Raw genomic sequence first — 18,977 nt, 5'->3', positions numbered from 1 at the left:
CGATTCGGCCCTTTACTACGCGGGTCAGTCACTAAAGCAGTTGATAAATTTGTCCACGAAGCGCGACCGAAAATGTCAAGGTATATTAGCGATTCTCACATCATGTAAAGGCCGTATCCGGGAGAAAGAAAACGACGCTCATCAGGTGGTCGTTTTGCGTCCCGCTGGTTAGGATCGGCTGAGTGCAGTCCTGGGGATGGCTGGTCACCTTCAGGTTCAAACTACACCATAAATTCGTGCGCATTTCTTATGACATATTTGCGTTAATTCATCCAGACAATTACTCGGTATCTCATTACTGACAGTTACGCAAACATTTATTCTATGGCAGCCATTTTTCCGAAATGTGTATTGCTCCGTAAGGCAAACGTTCTGTATCGTTAAGCCGCGCGGCACACCCACTTGGGACCTCTGTTAGGTCCGAAAGCGTATGGGCACCCTGCCGACATCGGTAAGGTTAGCGACGACTGTCGGCACCGGAGAGAGGCGCGGCGGCAGACGTGCTTTGATAACACTCGCCAGACGGCTCTTCTGGAACGGCGCGAAGCTTGTATTTCTGTTGCTTTTTACGCCGCTTACGCACCTCTATAACTGAGATGTTTCCTTCTAGTCAACCATAGTTTTTTTTTTCTTATGATTTTTCAAAACAAACAGTCATTCCCTTTTCCAGCATACCTGCCAAGATAACGGCTAGCGAAATGGATCTATATCTGCGTCGCTACGTTTTGAAGCAGCAAAAAAAAAAAAAAATTCAAAGGTGCTCTTTATATCAAGCTCCTTATAGACCACATTACAACGTCCGAAAATGTTATTTGAAGTGGCTATAGCGTCGTCACGGACATACTCAGAATTTCCTGATTTGTACTACCCTGCTGCTGAAGCCACAACTTTTCTCGTTCTCTGTAGAAGCCCGGCATAGGGAAAGGTGCGTTTCTCGGAGATAACCAGTCACGTGTCTATTCAGCAGCGTTTGCCGCTAATGTGCTCTTGTGTTTAAATATTCTGGCCGAGGTAGCAAGTCAAGAAGGCATTTAGGGAGCGCAGTAGGTGGTTGCAGACCATAGATGTATTGTTCAATCATTTTGCTTCACATTTTACTTTTTTCCCTGGTTCATTTAGCAAATCCACTTTTGATATCCTTTCCCATGAGCAGTATCGCTTGCTGGCTTGCGTGCTGGCTATCAGTTCTTCCGTTGCATGAAGCAGCTGATGCTAGCAGCAAGGCAAAAAGAGCAGCTGAATTAACCTCAGGATGGAAACACGGCTCCGTTTGCTTCCGGGCTTTCCTTTCAATATATTAATGTCAAATGCAAGAATGTTGAAGACACAAGTTTATATAAATTACCACTTAAAGACAAGTGTAGTATGCTAAAGTTCGCCGATATATTAAGGCCACACCTCTGGCTGTTACACAGAAATAAGAATTGGCAGTAGCTTAGCTCTGCTACGCCTGGATATACGTAACCTAAAGTTACGGTTATGCTTGGTGCTGAGTTTTTAGCACGCAAAAACCTCAACCTCTCTCTACGCCTCTCTGAGAATACTCACAGTGGCCGTCCTTTGGTTTTTTGCATTAGAATACGCCCCTCCTTATTTTAGCCATAGTCTTCAGGTCGCCACCATTATCAAACGGACTATACACACTGCAGGGTGAAGGCCTCCCCCATCTTCCTCCAATTAACCCCAGATCCTGTGCTAGCTTCATCCTCTTGATCCCTGATAACTTTTTAGCCCTAGCCACCCAACTAATATCCTTAGCACCCAACTTGATCCCTGCCCCCCTGCCACGCTTTCGTTCCCTTGGAATCTAGATGGTGACTCTTAGAGACAATCTGTCATCCTCTCTTTGAACTACATGTCCTGCCCATGCCTATTTCGTCTTTATTTCGACTAGAATCAAGAAGAAACATTTCTAAATTGGCAAAAAAGAAACAAATCATTTAGCTAGTTTTGCTCTGTGCCTGCAGCAGTGAAATATTAATTACACTTGCTTGTCATTTGTTGTTATTAAAAAATGAAAAAGAGCTACTTTATTATTTCGCTCTTCAGTGAGCTCCTGTCCGGATAACCGAAAATTTGTTAGTTATATTGGGTTTTATTTCGCAAAAGTAGTCAAGTCTATGCTGCGCCAAACACAAGGTTAAAAACTGATATAGATTGATAATGGCATATCCTGACTGTTACAGTTTGTTGAAAATGCTGGCATCATTGAAGAACGTAAAAATCTCAGCAGAATCAACTAGTGCTTGTTCACCTAAAGGGAGCATGGGGTGTAGTGGGATGTATTCTCTGCAAAATAATCTAAAATATTTTTACTTTCATTTTTGAGCTGCGTACAAGTAATTATGATGTGGATTACTGTGAATTCACCACCGTACCGTTCACGGGGTGGTTTGTCTCGTTTTGTTAGTAAAAAATGATTGTGAGATGAGTGTGTCCGCTACGAAGGCGACATCAAATTACTTCCTTAAAACGTTCATGATGTCTACTCGACTTCCATTCTCCTAGAACGGACTTTGTTGTTTATTGTTGCAATTTATTGTTCACTTGCTCTTTCCATGCGACCTGACATCTGTCTTAATTTATTTCGCATTAGCTTTAAACAATGCCTGTGCTGCAAACTAACTTGTTTTGTTTGACTGAATCGGGCTTGTGCAGCACAGGCATCAGCTGTCTCACTGCCGTCAATCCCAACATGGCTGGTGACCCAGCAGAACGTAATGTTATGTTTTTGAGAGGACGATTTCAACTGTGTCATGAATAGTGTTTACAAGTAGCGGTTCTTAGGCAATATTTTGGTTTTAATGCTGTGAGCAGGCTCACAGAATCAGTGTAGATGACGCTGTTTTTTATTTTCTCTTTAACTATTTGTTTTACAGCAACACATACAGCATAACACCCTGCGGTTAAACTCGAGGCGCACTGCGACAGACGTACCATTCTCTTAATTTTGTCTTGAACTACAGCAATTCCCACCTGTGTGTCTTTTTTTGAGCCATCTGTATAAAATTCAGTCTAGGCATCATATTTTTCTTGAAGTGCGAAAACTTCTTATAGTATGTGCTCCCGTGGCGTTTGCATTTTGTGTAGATGTGTTAGTGAGAAATCGCAATCAATAAGGAGGTTGTACCATGGTGGCAGAGGGTCATTCCTATATCCAGTGTTAGGTAGAGGGTACAATACTGCTAGCTCTTTGCATTTATCTTGTGATAAAATGTAGTTTCTTGTAAAGACAGTTTTAGATGGGCATTTTGTGAATATGCAGTAGCAGAAATGTTTCGTGAGAGAACGGAGTTTTAAGACATACGTGCTCCTCAGTGAGGTACTGCGATGCTCTAGGGGTGGCTCATTTAATTATACATAACGACTGAGTACAGGGGATGCTTTCTACGCTCCAGATAATAAGCACAGGCTAAAATTGCGAATAGGAGCCATATACTATGCACCCATAATTTAAATTAGAGCGCACTAGGAGCGAGAGATCTGTAGAAGGCATGCTCGATCAGAACCATAGCGCTTTTTTTTTAGAGAATATTTAAGATATCGTTACGGGAAAGGTTCACAGTCCGATAATTCCAGTAGGATATTTGAGAGAGGAAAGCCGACACAAGGCATGAGGGTCCGTTATAGCAGTAAACTGACGACCAAACAAATAGGGGCGGAATTTCGTAATAGTCTAAACAGGCGCCAGGCGCTCTCGCTATGTGATAGAATAATTTCGTTCGGACGCAGATAGAAGTGAAACTCTCTCAAGTAGAACCTGAGTTAACAAGCTGAAGTTAAGGAACGGGGCAGGGGTGCGGTTCCGGGAGATATACACAATTCTCAGGCGACGGCGAAATGAGGAGCTTAGAACGGACAGTTGGGTGCCGGTATCAATGAAACCAGAAACAGGAACTTCATCTGTAAGGACGTTGATGCGATTATTTTGTAGGGCAGGGGTCAGCAGAGGTTTTTTCGGTCCCGGTCACAAATGCAGCGTCACCTTCGAGAGTTGCATTGGCTAGTTTTCCGATAAATGGTCGGAATAGGACGGTGATGAACTGCGGCGATGAAGAAGAGAACGCGAGCGTCGGGTTTGCGGGGATCGCGAACGGTTGGCAGCACGGACACTCACTCCCGGGTCAACACGGGTCTGGTCGGGGCTAGGTGAGGAATAGCGAGGGGCATAGTCTCCGCGGCGGTCGACGTAGGTGAACTGACTAGATGGCGTGTACCAATGGCAGTGACGGAAAATGTGGCCAACGCGTGCACGAACGAGTAAAGCAGATGGGGCGATTATCATGGTTACGCCATTCATTCGGATTGCTGTGCCGATATCGGGGCGAGAAACCGGCGTTGGATGAGACAGCTGCAATCACTGGAGGAGCAGGCCCGGAATCCACAGTGTCCGCGGCACTGGCAGAAGGGTGACCGATAATCGCAACCTCTAGCCGAACAACAGCCTGAATGAGTGATATTGTAGCCAGGGTGTTGTCTGGCGTATGCGATAGTGAGGCTGCTGGAGTCATTGCCTCAAGCTCTTGGCGGACGATGCGGGTCAAACTACTGTCGTTAGCTGGCTGTCGAGGAGTCAGAAAATCGACACAGGAGGAGCAGCAGCCGTGTTCGGGAGCTGGAAGCTTGCTCGAAACGTCGGCACACCTGCAGCATAGAGTAATAAGGTTAAAAATATCAGTGGGCACACCAGCTGAGTTCGGAAATTAAATCTGGTGGTATTCTGCAATACACTCTCCGACCGCCAATAACAACGCGTCATGAGGAATTGAGTAGAATAAATCTACAGTGTCTACTGAAAAAGGCACTACCAACATCAGGGTTGGCTTCTGGGAGGTTATAAATTTCAGCTCCCATTAGGTTGAAAATCTTGTGCCAGAACACGTACTCAACGCGGTAATGGCATAACTTACTTAAAGCGGACCTGATCCATGCGTCTGCCAACTCATCTTTCACGAACCTTCAGTGGTCCGACCTATAGCTTCCCTAATCTGGGGCTAAAGCCCGAACACACGTGATCGTACTCAAAGTACAGGTACAAATCAAGAAACCGCAACTGCCGCTGTTCACGAAGTTCCTGCGTAAAACACAGGCTTTGACGCTTTAAGACATATTGGGCCAACTTATGTGTGCCATTCTTGTCGAAGAAAATTGAAAAGTCATCAACGTATAGCGAAACGCTACTAAACGAAGGCTTCCAAACGGCTTTAAACCAGTATCAACTTTAAACAAAAAATATCGCTGAGCAAAAGGGCGATCTGGGACCCAATGCATACGCTTGACTTCGGGCGTAAATCTTGCTCTGCGAAAGCATAAACGGGCAGTTGAGGTAAAAGGCCAACTGCTCCATGAAGTTGGCAAGAGGAATTCCGCACGCATCTGTACAGTCTTTTCCATGTGACAATGAATGAAACAAGCCTTTCATATTGACGCTCGTTGCGGAGCGCATGGCCGGGTGTCTGTCCAGAAGAAACTGGATAACTATCGAAGAGCTTGGAATCAGAAATAGGGCCTGAACTTTCTAAATTTTCAGGTGTTTCCACACAAACAAAGCTCGTACTGCCAAGTGCGAAGCTTTTAAATAATAATCCTGAGTGGATTGTTCAGCTTGTGCATCTTCGCCGTGCAGAAAATGTTCAAATAGGTTTCTTCGGCTGCCTTCACCTTTGTACATAATGCATTCAGATTATCGGCAAGCCATACAGTGGATTGCTTCCTTTAGGATGAAGCTTTTGCTTCAACCTGATTTAAACACTTGTCAATCGCAGCTGAAGCCTTTTCAGAGAAACCGCCGTCGGGCTTTGAGTACAGCGACAAAGAAACCTTCCTTTTCAGGCACCAGAAGGCGCAATCGACTGACAATAAAGTAGTCACGTAAGGCTTTTTCTGTGCCGTGGCTTCCGCTCACGTTTCCGCGCCGTCTGTGGCTTCACTCAAAACCCGGCTCTTTCCACCTTCCGGGACATAACGGGCAATACATCGAGACGTCACCAGAAAGGTTAAATGGTTGAACGTCAGGTTACAGACAGAACTTCGGCCCACAGTGCAAGATGCGCTGGTGCTCGGCATCAATGTCCTCGGCATTCACCTTCTCGCACTTGAAAAGTACAGTCGTCCACATGAAATAATTATTCCTTGAGCCTTATTTCTCCATTCTGCTAGCAGTCTTCTTTGTTGACTACCTCTATTGGTAAGATAGTGGGCACGTAACAGTTCCCTGTAAAGACGGGCCTGCCTCAACCGCTTCGAAGCCAGGATGTGGCCTATTCTACGTGAATGTCCCGAGGAAGGCTACAGCTAGCCTCACAAGCACTGGTCATCCCAAAGGCAACTTCAGTGCCTGGCGTACCAAAACGCCGTCCTGGCTCTACAAATACAAAAATCAAACATCACTTGTGCCAGTTAAAATGAAGTCGAAAGGAGGAAATCTGGCTCACAAATTCATCAATTGTATTGTTTGTATAATCTATCAGTTCACAACTAAAGTTGAGATCAAATGTTGATGGCGTTGGCAGCACGTAATACAGCTTAAATAATTCTCTAGTGCAACCTTCAGGAGCTCGTGTGAAGACAAGAATGCATGTGTAAGAACCTCTGGCTCCTGATACGTATGTTGGTCACCACTGATAACGTTTTGTTGGTTATAAAACTGAAAATACGTAATGCTAATGAATTTTCAAAACATGCGATAGTGCAGCGTAAGGCTGAGATCAGCCGGGCTTATTTTTATGCAGAGTCTTTATATAATCATAAAGGCCATAAAACTCCCGCTAATTTAGGTTCAGGGACAAACCTAGTCGTGAGGGGCGCCACAGACGATTATGGGACCTCAGGCGGTCGGCCTCCTCCGGTCACGTACGGTGCATTCGCAATCTTAATTGACGCTTTCAGTCCCGTGTTGACATTTTTTGTTTTTTTAATAAGTGCGAAATTAAAACCGAAATTTTTGTATCCGCAGCAGATACGTAATCGTAGCCAACTTGATGCTTATATGAAGAGTACGCTCCTGGCAGAGTCAGAGCTGGCCGCTCATAACCGGAATGCCTGGCTGGGCTGGAAGAATGGTGATGCCTATACTGTGACACTGAAATATTGCTGAAGGATGTTCAGTGCTCAATAAACTGCAACTTACAAGAGACCATAGAGTAATTCACGATTCCTGGTTAGCAGACAGCACTAATCGAATTCGTACTGCGATTGGTTTGCTCGCTCGGCTTGCTCATTTCGTCACCAGACCTTAACACAGTGCCTGGCTTCATCTTGCAGCACACCGATCACTATCTGGTTAAGTATATTACTAGATCGTCGTGCCTAAGCATATCAGACTGTACCCGACGAACGCGCAAAAATATGGCACTAATTGCTGCTTTACGTGCATTTCAGGTTGAATTTCGATGGACTTATGTCCTCATTACAGCAATATACCGCGATGTTTACCATAAGAATGAGAATTATTTTCTCCATCATAGTCAGTGCTATCAATGGCGTTGTACGTACATCCGTAAACCAGAATAAAGAATATCTTATACAGAAAGGAAAAATGCGTTCATATATCTCACATAGTGGTGGCGTTACAGTAGAAAAGAAGACAACTAATGGTTTTCAAAAAAAAAAAAGACGTTATTCGGCTGTCTAGTTCCCTCAATAAAACACACTCGGTGGCACCTTTTGTAAGAATATGATTGGCTGTCAACGAAGAACTGAATGCCTGCCACTCTCGGCTGCGCTCAATATAAAATTGGAAGAACGTCGTCCAAGCAAAACACCCAAGGCAACTACCAAAATTTTTAACAATGCGGAAGAGTGGCTTTGATCGATTAAGATTATTCAGGAATCTGATCGCATTTCGCGTTTCAATGAGATCAAGCTGTGTACCGGTGGATTTGAGAGTGAACCATCAATCCTCGGCCATATAATGCAAAAGATACAAAGCAGGTTTAACGTATGTCACCGCAGAAGAATATCTCGCCTATGCCTGTCTCATAAGACTCAACATAACAATTTACTCCTTATTAGCCGGCTACTAATACCTCAAAATATATCTCAGGCCGCATCGATCATCCCCACAAAGTAGGCGTTCCTTCATGTCCCAATAATCCTTGTTTTGTTGTGAAAGCAATATTACGCCAGGTTTCAGCTCGTCGCGTATATCGTAGACGCGACCACAAACGACCTTCAAGGGCCGCACCTAGCAACAACTTCACCGAGCTCCACCAGGTGGCGCCGCAGTCGGCGTAGCTGCCGCTCGCTCCCACCAGAAGTGTGCTCCTCGGACTGAGAAGAGGAGGTGACGCGTGGCGAATATAAGTGCGCCTCGCTTCGGCGGAATCTGGCCGTTATAGAGAGCTAAAGAATGGCAAACAACGGCAGACCGAAGCTAGAAAGAGACGACGCGCTCAAGAGACAGCAGAACGCGCTGCGCGACTCGAGCAGCATCGTAAAGTGGATGATGGGGATGATGATGATGATGATGATGATGATATAAGCTCTTTATTTACTCCCAAAGAAGGGGAACCAGCCGAAAGACTGGTTACACTGCTTAGAGAAGGTCAGCAGTGATCTCTTGGGACTCTGCGGCCTCCAATGCGTGCAAAATTAGCTGGCACTGTTGGGCGAGCTCGGTGGTACGCAGGAGGAACTCCCACGCATCCATTGTAGCTGAATTGTCGGCGTTGTGTCGTGTACATGTCCCCACCATGTGAATGAATGTGGCCGGGTGTAAGCAGCGTTTTCACGTAGGTGCAATAAGATTTGGGAAAATTTGTTATATAGCCATGGGTTTGGAAAGGTTCCTGTTTTATTTTGCGCCAATGGACGACCTCGCGCCGGGATAGTTCCCGGTGTGCAGGGAAGTATAGACACCGTTCGAGCCGATAATGCTGGAGGATGTCCGTGTATGTAACAAGGCGTAAATGAGTGCCTTGGGGAGTGTCAGAGGAAGCGGCAGGCCGAGGAGAGTGCTCCGCCCGATAGCTGAGTTCTCGGGCTAGAGCATGCGCCTGTGCGTTCCCGCTGAGCGCCTCATGGGCTGGGGCCCATTTGAGAAGACGAGGTGTAGACGGTAAGGGGAGAGATCGGAGGATAGTGTGCGCCTGTCGGGATATCCGACCTGAATCGAAGTTACGAATTGCCTGTTGAGAATCGCTAACGACTACTTTGGTGGAGGGGTCGGTCAGAGCTAACGCGATGGCAACCTCTTCCGTGGTGGTAACAGTTGCGGCGTTGAGGGCGCTGCAGGCTTTGTGCCAGTTTCGGGGCTGTGCCAATACAACCGCAACCATAATGGGGCGAAGGGGTGGTGGGAGGCATCTGTGTATGTAACGTCGAGGCGACCGGTAAAACGTTTGTGGAGATTCCGGGCTCGGTCGGCTCTTCTCTCTGTATGATACTCTGGATGCATACGTTTGGGAAGCGGAGGTATACGAAGACTGAGTTTCTGCTCAGGCGTGAGGTCCATATACGTAGAAGTCGCCCTCAGAGGGGTGATTCCTACCTGACTCAGTACAGCGCGGCCCGCATGTGTTAGCGAGAGGCGCTCATATTGGGAAGTTAAAGTCGCTTCAATCAGCTCGTCGACTGTGTTGGAGATCCCTTGGGTCATCAGTTTGGTGGTGGAAATGAACATGAGTAGACCCAATGCTGTCTTGTATGCCTTGCGTAGTGATGCATCCAGTCGCTCCCGATCTGTTCGCGTGAGTCGAAGGTAAGAGGCAACGTAGGCAATGCGCGTACAAACGAAGGCTTGTACGAGGCGCAAAAGGTTGGATTCGCGCTTGCCCTTATGCTTGTTGGCGACTGTCTTGAGCAGGCGGCTGATCTGGTTTACAGATTGATCTATTCGGTGAAGAGTAGTGGCGTTTCCTTCATTATCTTGTAGATGAAGGCCCAGGATACGGATTCGGTCGGTACGGGGTATGGGGGTGCCCTGTACTTGCAGATTGAAGGATGCCGGAGGTGATCTGGGGCGTCTATCCTGGGTTGGTACAATAATGTAATCAGACTTGGTGGCCGAGCAGGATAGGCCTACTGTGGTCAGGTAGGTGCCAAAGAGATCGATGGCTGTCTGTAGTCTCCTCGATCTGGCCGTCACTGTCGTGTGTAATCCACAGTGTGAGGTCGTCGGCATATAGGCTATGGTGCAAGTGGGGGATATCTGCCAAAAGAGTGGGTAGGCCAAACAGCGCAATATTGGACAGGAGGGGGGAAAGCACTGAGCCTTGGGGTGTACCCGGGCTTCTAGAAGAGATGATGGAAGGATCGCTTGAGCCGGTGTCAAGTTGCACTGTGCGGTTCGTGAGAAAGTCGCGTATATATGCATACGTTCGTTGTTCTACCCCTAGGGTATGCAGGTTCAGCAGAATGGCTTCGTGCCGGACAACGTCAAAGGCCTTCGCGACATCTAGACCAACTATGACTTTGAGGTCCAGAGTGCTGTGTGTCAGCACCTGATGCTTGAGCAAGAGCATGATGTCGGGCCGCAAGGTGTGGTCGAAAACCAAACATCGTGTCTGGAAGTAGGTGATGTTCTTCTATGTAACGAAGAAGACGGGTCTCAATTACATGCTCCAATAATTTTCCCACGCAGGACGTGAGAGAAATGGGGCGGAGGTTCGAGAGAGTAGGTGGTTTGCCCGACTTGGGGATGAGCACGAGGCTGGCGAATTTCCACTCTTGATGCAGCTATAAGTCGTTCTACGCCCCAGAGTGACTCTACAACGCCTACGAAAGATTACGGGTTGAGTTCCCAGGAGCGTCGGAATGAGACGAAGCGCAAACGACGTGCCGAGTAAACGAAGGAAGAATATACAAGAGCGCTTGAGAAACGGCGTGCCGATGCTGCAGCTAAACTAGCCCATGGTGCGACAGAAGAAGCCAGACGTAGGCGCAACCAAAAACCTCAGGTAACAGCAGGCGGAAGAAACGAATGAAGAGCGGGCTGCACATCTAGAGAAAAGAAGTAAGCGGTCTTTGGCCGCTGCGGGTTTAATCGTTGAGCCTCGAGACATCGAAGAACTCAGACGTGCTCATCATGCTTCGCCTTCTTGATATAGACATAGCTACCACTATGAAACACCAACTAACCACAAGCTAACCATCAGCATAACCATGCAGCTGTTGCTTTCTCAACTCGACCAGGCTCAGCCAGAGCTAAAGAGAGCCTATTTTGTTTTATTTATTGATCTCCAGCACCTTTTATGTTTGCTACGATCTTCTCAAGTAAAAAGTCGATATTACCGGCATTAACATTTACGACTGACGTATGTGATTTGCCTTTCTAAATACATTTCAATTTTATTTGTATTCGCGTTTGCTGTTCCCATTTTTCGCAGCACGTTTTTCTGCTACCTAAAGAAAAATGCGTTTTTCTCTTAAGTGCATTAAATAATTCATTCCACTGCTATCTGCAATGCCTTGGGACCCTGAGCGCATTTAAATAAATTATTAAATATGAGCTTTCGGTGTTTTGCGCTGGCTAAGTTGAATTTAGCATGCACAGACGTTTTCATTGTATTGGTTTTTACTTGAGGGAAGTAATGTGGTCTAATTGTAAGACAGAAATAAATATTGTCATCGTTATATACCTGCAGAGCCCTTCGAAAAGTTTCCGAGCCGCTACACCCTTCCGTTTGGGTTCATTTTCAAAGACAGCTTTCTCATGTGCTGCGCCCCCTTATTGTACCGGATGATTTCCGTAGTGCCGAAATGATTCGCACAAACGTGGGAAGTGAAATCAGAGGTCACCAACAGCTTTTTGGCGGATTGTGTGTCTGCACTTCTGTCGCATTTCGGGGCGAAACGGGAAGTAGGAGATCCATATTTGGATCTCCTACTTCAATTGAAAGTAGGAGATATCTTTTCATCACTGCTCCCCGAGCTGTAGCGGTAGCCCATCATACAACAAGCTGAAAGCATCGTTCAGAGAACGCAATGGCTTTGCGAAAACAAGCACTTTCGCATACTTAAACACTGCAACAATTCAACCTACGCGACACGAAAACGCTACAATCATGCCACGAAATACATCGCTATTTCCACGCAGTTAGATATATCAGTTCACTCCGCCGTCCGCAAACACAAGCACCTCGATTAACGCCAGCGCCGCCGTGCGGCTGCTTACGTTCGTGTACCAGCGTACCAAGCTCTCCAGTAGAGTTACAAAACTTCACGACCATAAAGCGGTAATTAAGGATTCTGTATTCGGTCGTTGGGATTTTTGCTTTTTTTTCTTTAATTTTGTCACCACTTCAGCTATGTTAAACAAATTCAGAAATAAGGATAAAATGTCAAATAACGTAGCCTAGGTCGCAGATAAAATTGCAATGTTATTTTTCCGCGAAAGTACTCATTCTCTCTATAAAGCGCATCAGCTTCGTAAAATTACCTAGTACTTCATAGCATAAGCCTCTTTGGCGTATTAAACCCTATATAATAAAGAAATAAAACAATTTTTGAAATGCATTCATAGCAGCGTCTGCCATCATATCTGAAACCAGAACTCTGCCCCGGACTATTACCTAATACACTAAACAAGCACTGGTATTATTTTTTTAAGCCCTAAATCCCAGATCCTAAGAAACTAAACCAGTCTTCTTAGTTCATAAAATCCCCAATGTTTCAGCAGAACACCTTGTTGCGGCTGTTACTCCTATAAGCTGATTGTTTCCAAGAATGGCATTTCAAGAAAAGATGTGCCTACATTTCTGAATCACCAGCTTACATATAAGCCTGCCTTCCATCGCACGCGCGTACAGGGCACGTCACTTTTGTAGAGTAACGAAATCAATGCTATAGCTTTTCTTCTAGCGGGTAGAATGCTATCCATGTCTCCAAGCCTGAATAATAGCGTAAAATATCGCCCCGCTTTCCAGCCTGCAAAATAGCCGTTTCGAAGCCAAAAATATATACTTTCCATACCTTACCTGCTTCCGTTCCTCCTGTATGGAGTTCAATATTTATGCAACCGCGATGACTGTTTCCCGCACTTACCTGGGAGAATAAAAGTCTTCTTTCTGAAAGGCTGGTCAGTAGACTGAGGCCGGTTTTAGTCCATTCTTAACTTTTATGCTACGAAATATTCAAAGGCTGGTCAGTAGACTAAGGCCGGTTTTAGTCCATTCTTAACTTTTATGCTACGAAATATTCCACCTTCCCCAAGCCCATTCCTATACCTTAATAAAAGGAGTTTTGTATCGTCTTTCTAGTATATTTTCTATCAACATTCTCATTATAAAAATGTTGACATCTTTTTCGCTTGCTCCCAGTGATTGTTATCTTGTTTGGTCGAAAGGTTACATCTCCTGCCCAATTTAGCAATTTTTAGCAACACCGTACTTGGTGGCAGTGCTTCTTCATTGTAAAGCTGTTAATGTGGTATACAGTGTACTGTCTAAACCACATTTATCATTCTGCATGTTTGGCGCCCTACCTGCACATAACCGTACGGGCTCCTTTGTTTTGGACAAGTATTTAGCAAATGCAAAAATTCACAGGGATAATGTTGTTACATTCTGCTTGTGTTTCTTTTTCTCACCTGAGTAGCAAGAGTATCCGGCACTGGTGTATGAAAAAAAGACTTCGTGGTTGTGTCATTCAGACTTTATTTGTACATTCCATGTGTGTCCAACGGCCGCAGCGGAAAGTCCTGAAAAACAAGAAAATACAAAGGCCGCTATTCGCTACGACGTCCACGAAATGTTACCACAAAACAAGCAATTTGTTCTTGGTAGAGGCAATTTAGGCTGAACACGGTATTGATAGCTGATAGGCAAAGGCATTTAGAAACTGCTGTTTGTTATTGTGGAGATGAATGATATGCACACGCTTTAATTTAGAGCAAACAGAGCTGTTTTCCTGATAATAAGTGATAGGCTTGATCAAGTGCTTACAATAAAACGCCGTCACGTACGTACCCAGAGTGCAATGATATACATCGCTCAATGTGTGGCAACGAAGGCGAAGTATAAATACAAGCAGAGTAGCCAAGTCCCTCGAGCGAACTGAATAAGAGCGACCCTGGTAAAGAATCCCATGGAACTATGGGGCTACAGTAGGTGCCGTGTAGTGAGTAGAATAAGGGAATAAATAATCTTGCGATTCATTATTTTCCATAAACAAGGCAGTCTTATTCCTCTTGGCAGAAGTTCAGTTGGGAATGGAAACAACCAAAGAGCTGCGGAGCGTTAACTGTTCACGGCAAAAACACAAATGAGCGTGTACAGGGGAGAGGAGGGATGCGCGGGTTCAGCATTGTTGAAACCAAGCAATGCATTAACTTTTTAAGTAAAGGAGTTTGTTTATAGTGGAATAGGTGGAAGGAATGATGAACAACAGCGGTCCTTCAGTACTAGCAAAAAGAAAGAGAAGTATTTTTTTTTTACTATGTATTTGTGAATTACTGCCAGCCATAAAACTCAAGCACGAGAACTGTCCTTAACACAATACACAAAGATAAACTTTTAGACCAAAGAAAGAAAGAGAGACTTTGGTTTAGGAACACAGACTTAGCGTTCAACTGTTTCTGTGACTCCTCAAAGAAGGAAAGCGTCGCCAAAAATAACCAGGCACTCCATAATGGGGGCAAAGGAAAGGGCATGCTGTAACTTGACTGGGCTACTGAACAGAAAGAGAGTCACTTTTCTGGATTGGCATATAGAGCAGGACAATCGGAACACGAAGGATCAGACAAAAACAGAAATCAGATTGCTGGCAAATTGCCATGGACGTGTTTCTTTCACTCCTAGAGAGTGTATCTAATTTCGGAATGCTTCACATGGTCAACGGCGACAAGCTTGATGTCGATGGGATTTTTCTGTAGTTGGCCGTGGTGTTTTACACTCTGCGCTTGTATGCCACCTTCTCGGCCCACGTCGCAGGGCTGGACTTGAGAATATCAGGCGCCCTGAAGGAAATACTGTGGGCCATCTGATGAGCAGCCAATATGTTTAGCGTGCCGTCTAGTAGTCCCTTTACTTCAGAAAGAATTAACCGCGCTGTAGCAAGCGATTAGCCGCTGTAGAGTCAGTGTAAATGGTACATGTATAAAAATGTACGATGCAGTTCAGAGAAGGGTACTGTGGGATGAATAACAGGTACAATTTTTAAACCAACGATGGGAAGACGATCGCTGTATGTCCCACAAATGTAGTTTCTGCACCAAAGTTATATTGTCTTGATAACTACTCTGTCAGGAGAGGGTTATTTACAGAGCAGTGGTGCGAAACGCGTTTCTCCTGCGGGGGGGCCTAGTTCGGCTGTCACTACTGATGATGACAAAAACGCAGCGCTGACTAACACTCATGTGTCTTGTGGGGCTAGTTAGTCCACACCCGGAGCTCTTCTAGCGCAAAAAAGACGACACACAAAAAGACAAGGAAGGCAGGACCTCGTGACTTGTCCCCTCTTGGCTCATCCTGCGTCGTCATCTTTTTCCACGAAAAGAACTCTATGTCACTAACACTTACGAAAACCTAATACAGAACTGACCAGGCAACCACAAAGAGGGCATAAAAGGGCTTCCGACAGAAAGGCAGAAAGTAAGAGAAGAGAACTGGGTGAATATAAATGAAAAAAAAATCTAGATAAGCTTTAGTGACCATGAAGGCATTTGGCTTATGATACTTTAAGAGGCAGCGCCAATTTGTGAAGGAAAACTTGTTGTATTCGAGTGCCAAACACCAAAAAAATTGGTGGGCTGTATATAGTATCGGCGCGAACATATTCTAAAGCACGTGCCACTTCGACTCCAGCTCTGCAATAATAAGCAAACGAAGACTTATTTTTGCAACTTGGTTTGACTCTCCACCCTTGCCACACGCATAATTTATTCTGGCTTTTACCTGTATATATAAATAACAGTTTTTGCTACAAGGCATACTAGCGCAGTAAGATATTGTGTGCAATTGGTACTATCTAGAAACAATCGTTTTTATCAAATCCGCTAGGGGATATTTAGAGACGTGTAAGTTTCTTAAGGCCCTGATATTACTGTTTGGTTTTGCTCTGGCATTTAGTCCAATATAAATTTTCTGAATCATTCGTGGTATTTCGTTCATAGTTATACTTATTCGTAACGCCACTTGTCGCTGATGGCTTTAGTCGTCATCGCACTCTTATCTCACTTGCGTTTCATTCTGTGAGCCATTTTAGTAATCTTATACCGAGCTATGATTTGTCATGTCTCCAATACATATCTGGCTGCAGTAACCATTACTATACTCATCTAATACCATAAATCGTGTTGGTCCTAACTCCATTTCTATGGGCACACGCTGAAGGACAATTTTCGTCTTCGTGGTTCTCCTAGATCTTTCGCAATAAACAAAACCTCTTTCTCTCTTTCCACCTTCCCTCCTACCTTCCTCCCTTCCCTTACGGCGCGGTTCAGGTGTCCACAGCAACAAGTGTGACAGATACTGCGCCTTTCCCTTCCTCTGAACCAATTAATCAATCAATCAAGCAAGAACACGATACATGTGCAGTGGCGGCCAATCTGGAAAAAGGATACATTATATTCTACTAGGAAGCGGCAGTACCAGTCCGACAGTAGACATAGGCAAAATAATTAAGCAATGTTTGGAGGATCGGAAGCTCAAAGCAAACTAGTAGACACTGTCTTAGAACATAGCGAAGAAGGTAACACTACTGAAAAGATGTTGTTTTGACGCGGACTCCCTAAATTTGTCACCTTGGTTAGAAACCTCTGAAGCAGCAATAAGCGCGCTTGAAAACATTATGCTTACAGTGAGATCGACAGCCTTCAACATCCGTGTCCAAACCAACCAATGAAAGTTGGCGGCTGTTAAAACCCGCGCTTAGGCACCAAATATTGACTATGGCAAGCAAAATATACAGCACCAAATACTTCAATTGTAAAAGTGATATGCATGAAAATGTGAGCAATTAAATGTTCATAAGCAGACGACAGAAGCTTCCAAGTAACGGGCACTCCGAGACCACAGCACGTTATGAACTCAAGGCATGCATAATTTTTGCGCCCGTTTTACAGCAGAGCCGTCCTGAACTGGTTTTGTCCTAATAATGCTCTATGAACCTTTTTATCATCCTTTGTTAGGTTCGAACTTGCTTCGTCAAAGCCTCCTTCGCCTAAACTTTTCTTCTTCCTCATACGTAAGCAAAATTTAGTATGGATCTGTTATGCAATAACATCGGGAAATGGTATGTTTGCAGCGATAAAACGACGCTAATCAAACACCTGCTGCACCTTACACCGCCCCGATTAAAATCGAACCGGCGCTCTCGTCCTCATGAACCGAGCGCCGTAGCCACTGAGAAACCTTGGCAGAGCAAAACGCGCATTAAATTACGCCCGCTAATTAGACGCCTAATTACAATATAATGACTGCTGAGGATCCGCAGCCAAAATTGGGTTTTAATTGAAGCGAGCCCCAGATCATTGCGAAAGAATGGTTATGTAGGCTCACCTTTATCGTCTTCGGGAGTGTCATCAATTGTACCCGCCGCGTCCGAAGCGCGCGACGCCTCCAAAGCCGCGGCCGAATCCTCCTCCTCCTCTTCCAAAGCCTCCTCCACGTCGGAATCCCCGACCCGCAAAGAAACGGCCTCGGCCACCGTACTGAGCTTGGACGCAGAACAGTCCCACCATAAGGATTGCGATGAGCAAGAAAAACTTCATAGTGAAATATTGAGCCTCTGACTTCTTGTTGGGGTCTTGGTTGTTATAGTTATTTGGATTCACCGCTGAGGAAAGAGGCGCGGCTTATATATCAGCCAGTAGACGTTGGCCGGATGCCCCATTGCCGGTACACTACATATCCGTGTGACCGCCATAACGACCTTCGCCGCACGTGTCGATCTCTGTCTCAAGAAAGATATAAACAAGCCTCCCATGACGGGACAACACCTGCCATGCAGAAAGGCTTGTTAGCACAAATAAACGTTTCTATATAGCAAACAGGCTCCGGATTTCAGGGACAGGGTTAGGTTTCGTTGTTTTTATCAACACATTTCACTATATGTGTTTGGTGTTTCCTGATTCTGTGACGGAACTAAAGCAGATTCTTTTGAATAAATAGCAAATCGTACTTTAAAAGAATGAAAATCACGTTTAACACTCGAAAATTGCCACAATATATAGAGCCAGCCCCCGGCAATACGATGACAGTGAACACAGGGCCGATGGCAATAATGAATGCAAAATGTAAAATATGTAAACTATGACACCTTTAACTTAAATCGAGACTGGTGACACGTTTAGCATGTCTAAACGTGGAATATCGTGCAGTAGCACTTCTTAATTGGTCTAGTTTAGCATGTCTTAGCTGGGGCAATTTTAATGCAACTTTATTCATATCTCTTTTGCTATCATCAACCGCTAGGGCCTCGGAGAGAGTGACAGTGACCGCAACGAAATTGATACTGCCACATTCGGTATAATATGTTGAATTGCTTCTACGGCCCTACCACACATGGATCAGGTCGCATCATTTTGGTTAAACTTATTTTTTAGCTTCGCGTTCCAAAACATCTGGTTCAGTTAGGAGAAAAGGCCGCAGCCTCTTGAGCTGTCATAAACGCTTCCTTTTTAATTAGCATTTTTTATTTCTTATATAGGTACTATAGCCTATTGTATATTATTAAAGTGTTAAAACAATAAGAGGGTGACCTAATACTGATATGTGATTAAACAACGCCACTGATTACAGCAGAGGCAAAGACTAAACCCGTAAAGGACAGGGCATGCGAAGACCCATAACTTATTTTATTAGATAAACTGGAGCAATATGCACAGAAAACAAAACAACGCATCATGCAAACAAATCCAACACCTGCGCAAATCTCAAAAGAACAGAAGATGCTATCTTTACATTATGTTTTCTCCAGATATCAGCTAAATGTTCACAGTTTGCAAGTGAGCTGATGCTGATGTATTCAAATGGCAACGCTTTCGGCCATTGTTCCATTTCGTTTCGGCATTTCGCAGTAGTCGCCCACAAGCTTCC

At 44.9% G+C, this 18,977-nt stretch overlaps 1 protein-coding gene and 1 pseudogene across 1 annotated transcript; both read right to left on the bottom strand.

Annotated features, from left to right (window-relative positions):
* Positions 1 to 2,740: 2,740 nt before the first annotated feature.
* On the bottom strand, positions 2,741 to 17,769 carry LOC146192320 (uncharacterized). Its single transcript, XM_084600036.1, has 3 exons — positions 17,439 to 17,769; positions 13,529 to 13,639; positions 2,741 to 4,644 (listed from the first exon to the last, which is right to left on the bottom strand). The coding sequence occupies exons 2-3, from the start codon at positions 13,585 to 13,587 to the stop codon at positions 4,203 to 4,205; spliced, it is 501 nt and encodes a 166-aa protein (XP_084456162.1). The 5' UTR covers positions 13,588 to 13,639; positions 17,439 to 17,769; the 3' UTR covers positions 2,741 to 4,202.
* Positions 8,537 to 13,350, bottom strand: LOC146192321 (uncharacterized; annotated as a pseudogene).
* Positions 17,770 to 18,977: the final 1,208 nt, after the last annotated feature.

The sequence above is a fragment of the Amblyomma maculatum genome, chromosome 4 (assembly GCF_055883805.1).
Source record: "Amblyomma maculatum isolate TAMU_Amacu chromosome 4, ASM5588380v1, whole genome shotgun sequence".
NCBI lineage: Eukaryota > Metazoa > Arthropoda > Arachnida > Ixodida > Ixodidae > Amblyomma > Amblyomma maculatum.
Note: the sequence above shows the minus strand (reverse complement) of the source record. Positions and strands in the feature narration are given on the sequence as shown.

What these genes read in the sequence shown, in the direction of transcription:
- LOC146192320 (XM_084600036.1), bottom strand. Translation starts at nt 13,587, where the DNA reads ATGACACAACCACGAAGTCTTTTTTTCATACACCAGTGCCGGATACTC. An exon ending in CGGATACTCTTGCTACTCAG is followed by an intron (nt 4,645 to 13,528) that starts GTGAGAAAAAGA and finishes TCTATGCTGCAG; the next exon opens with GTGTGCCGACGTTTCGAGCA.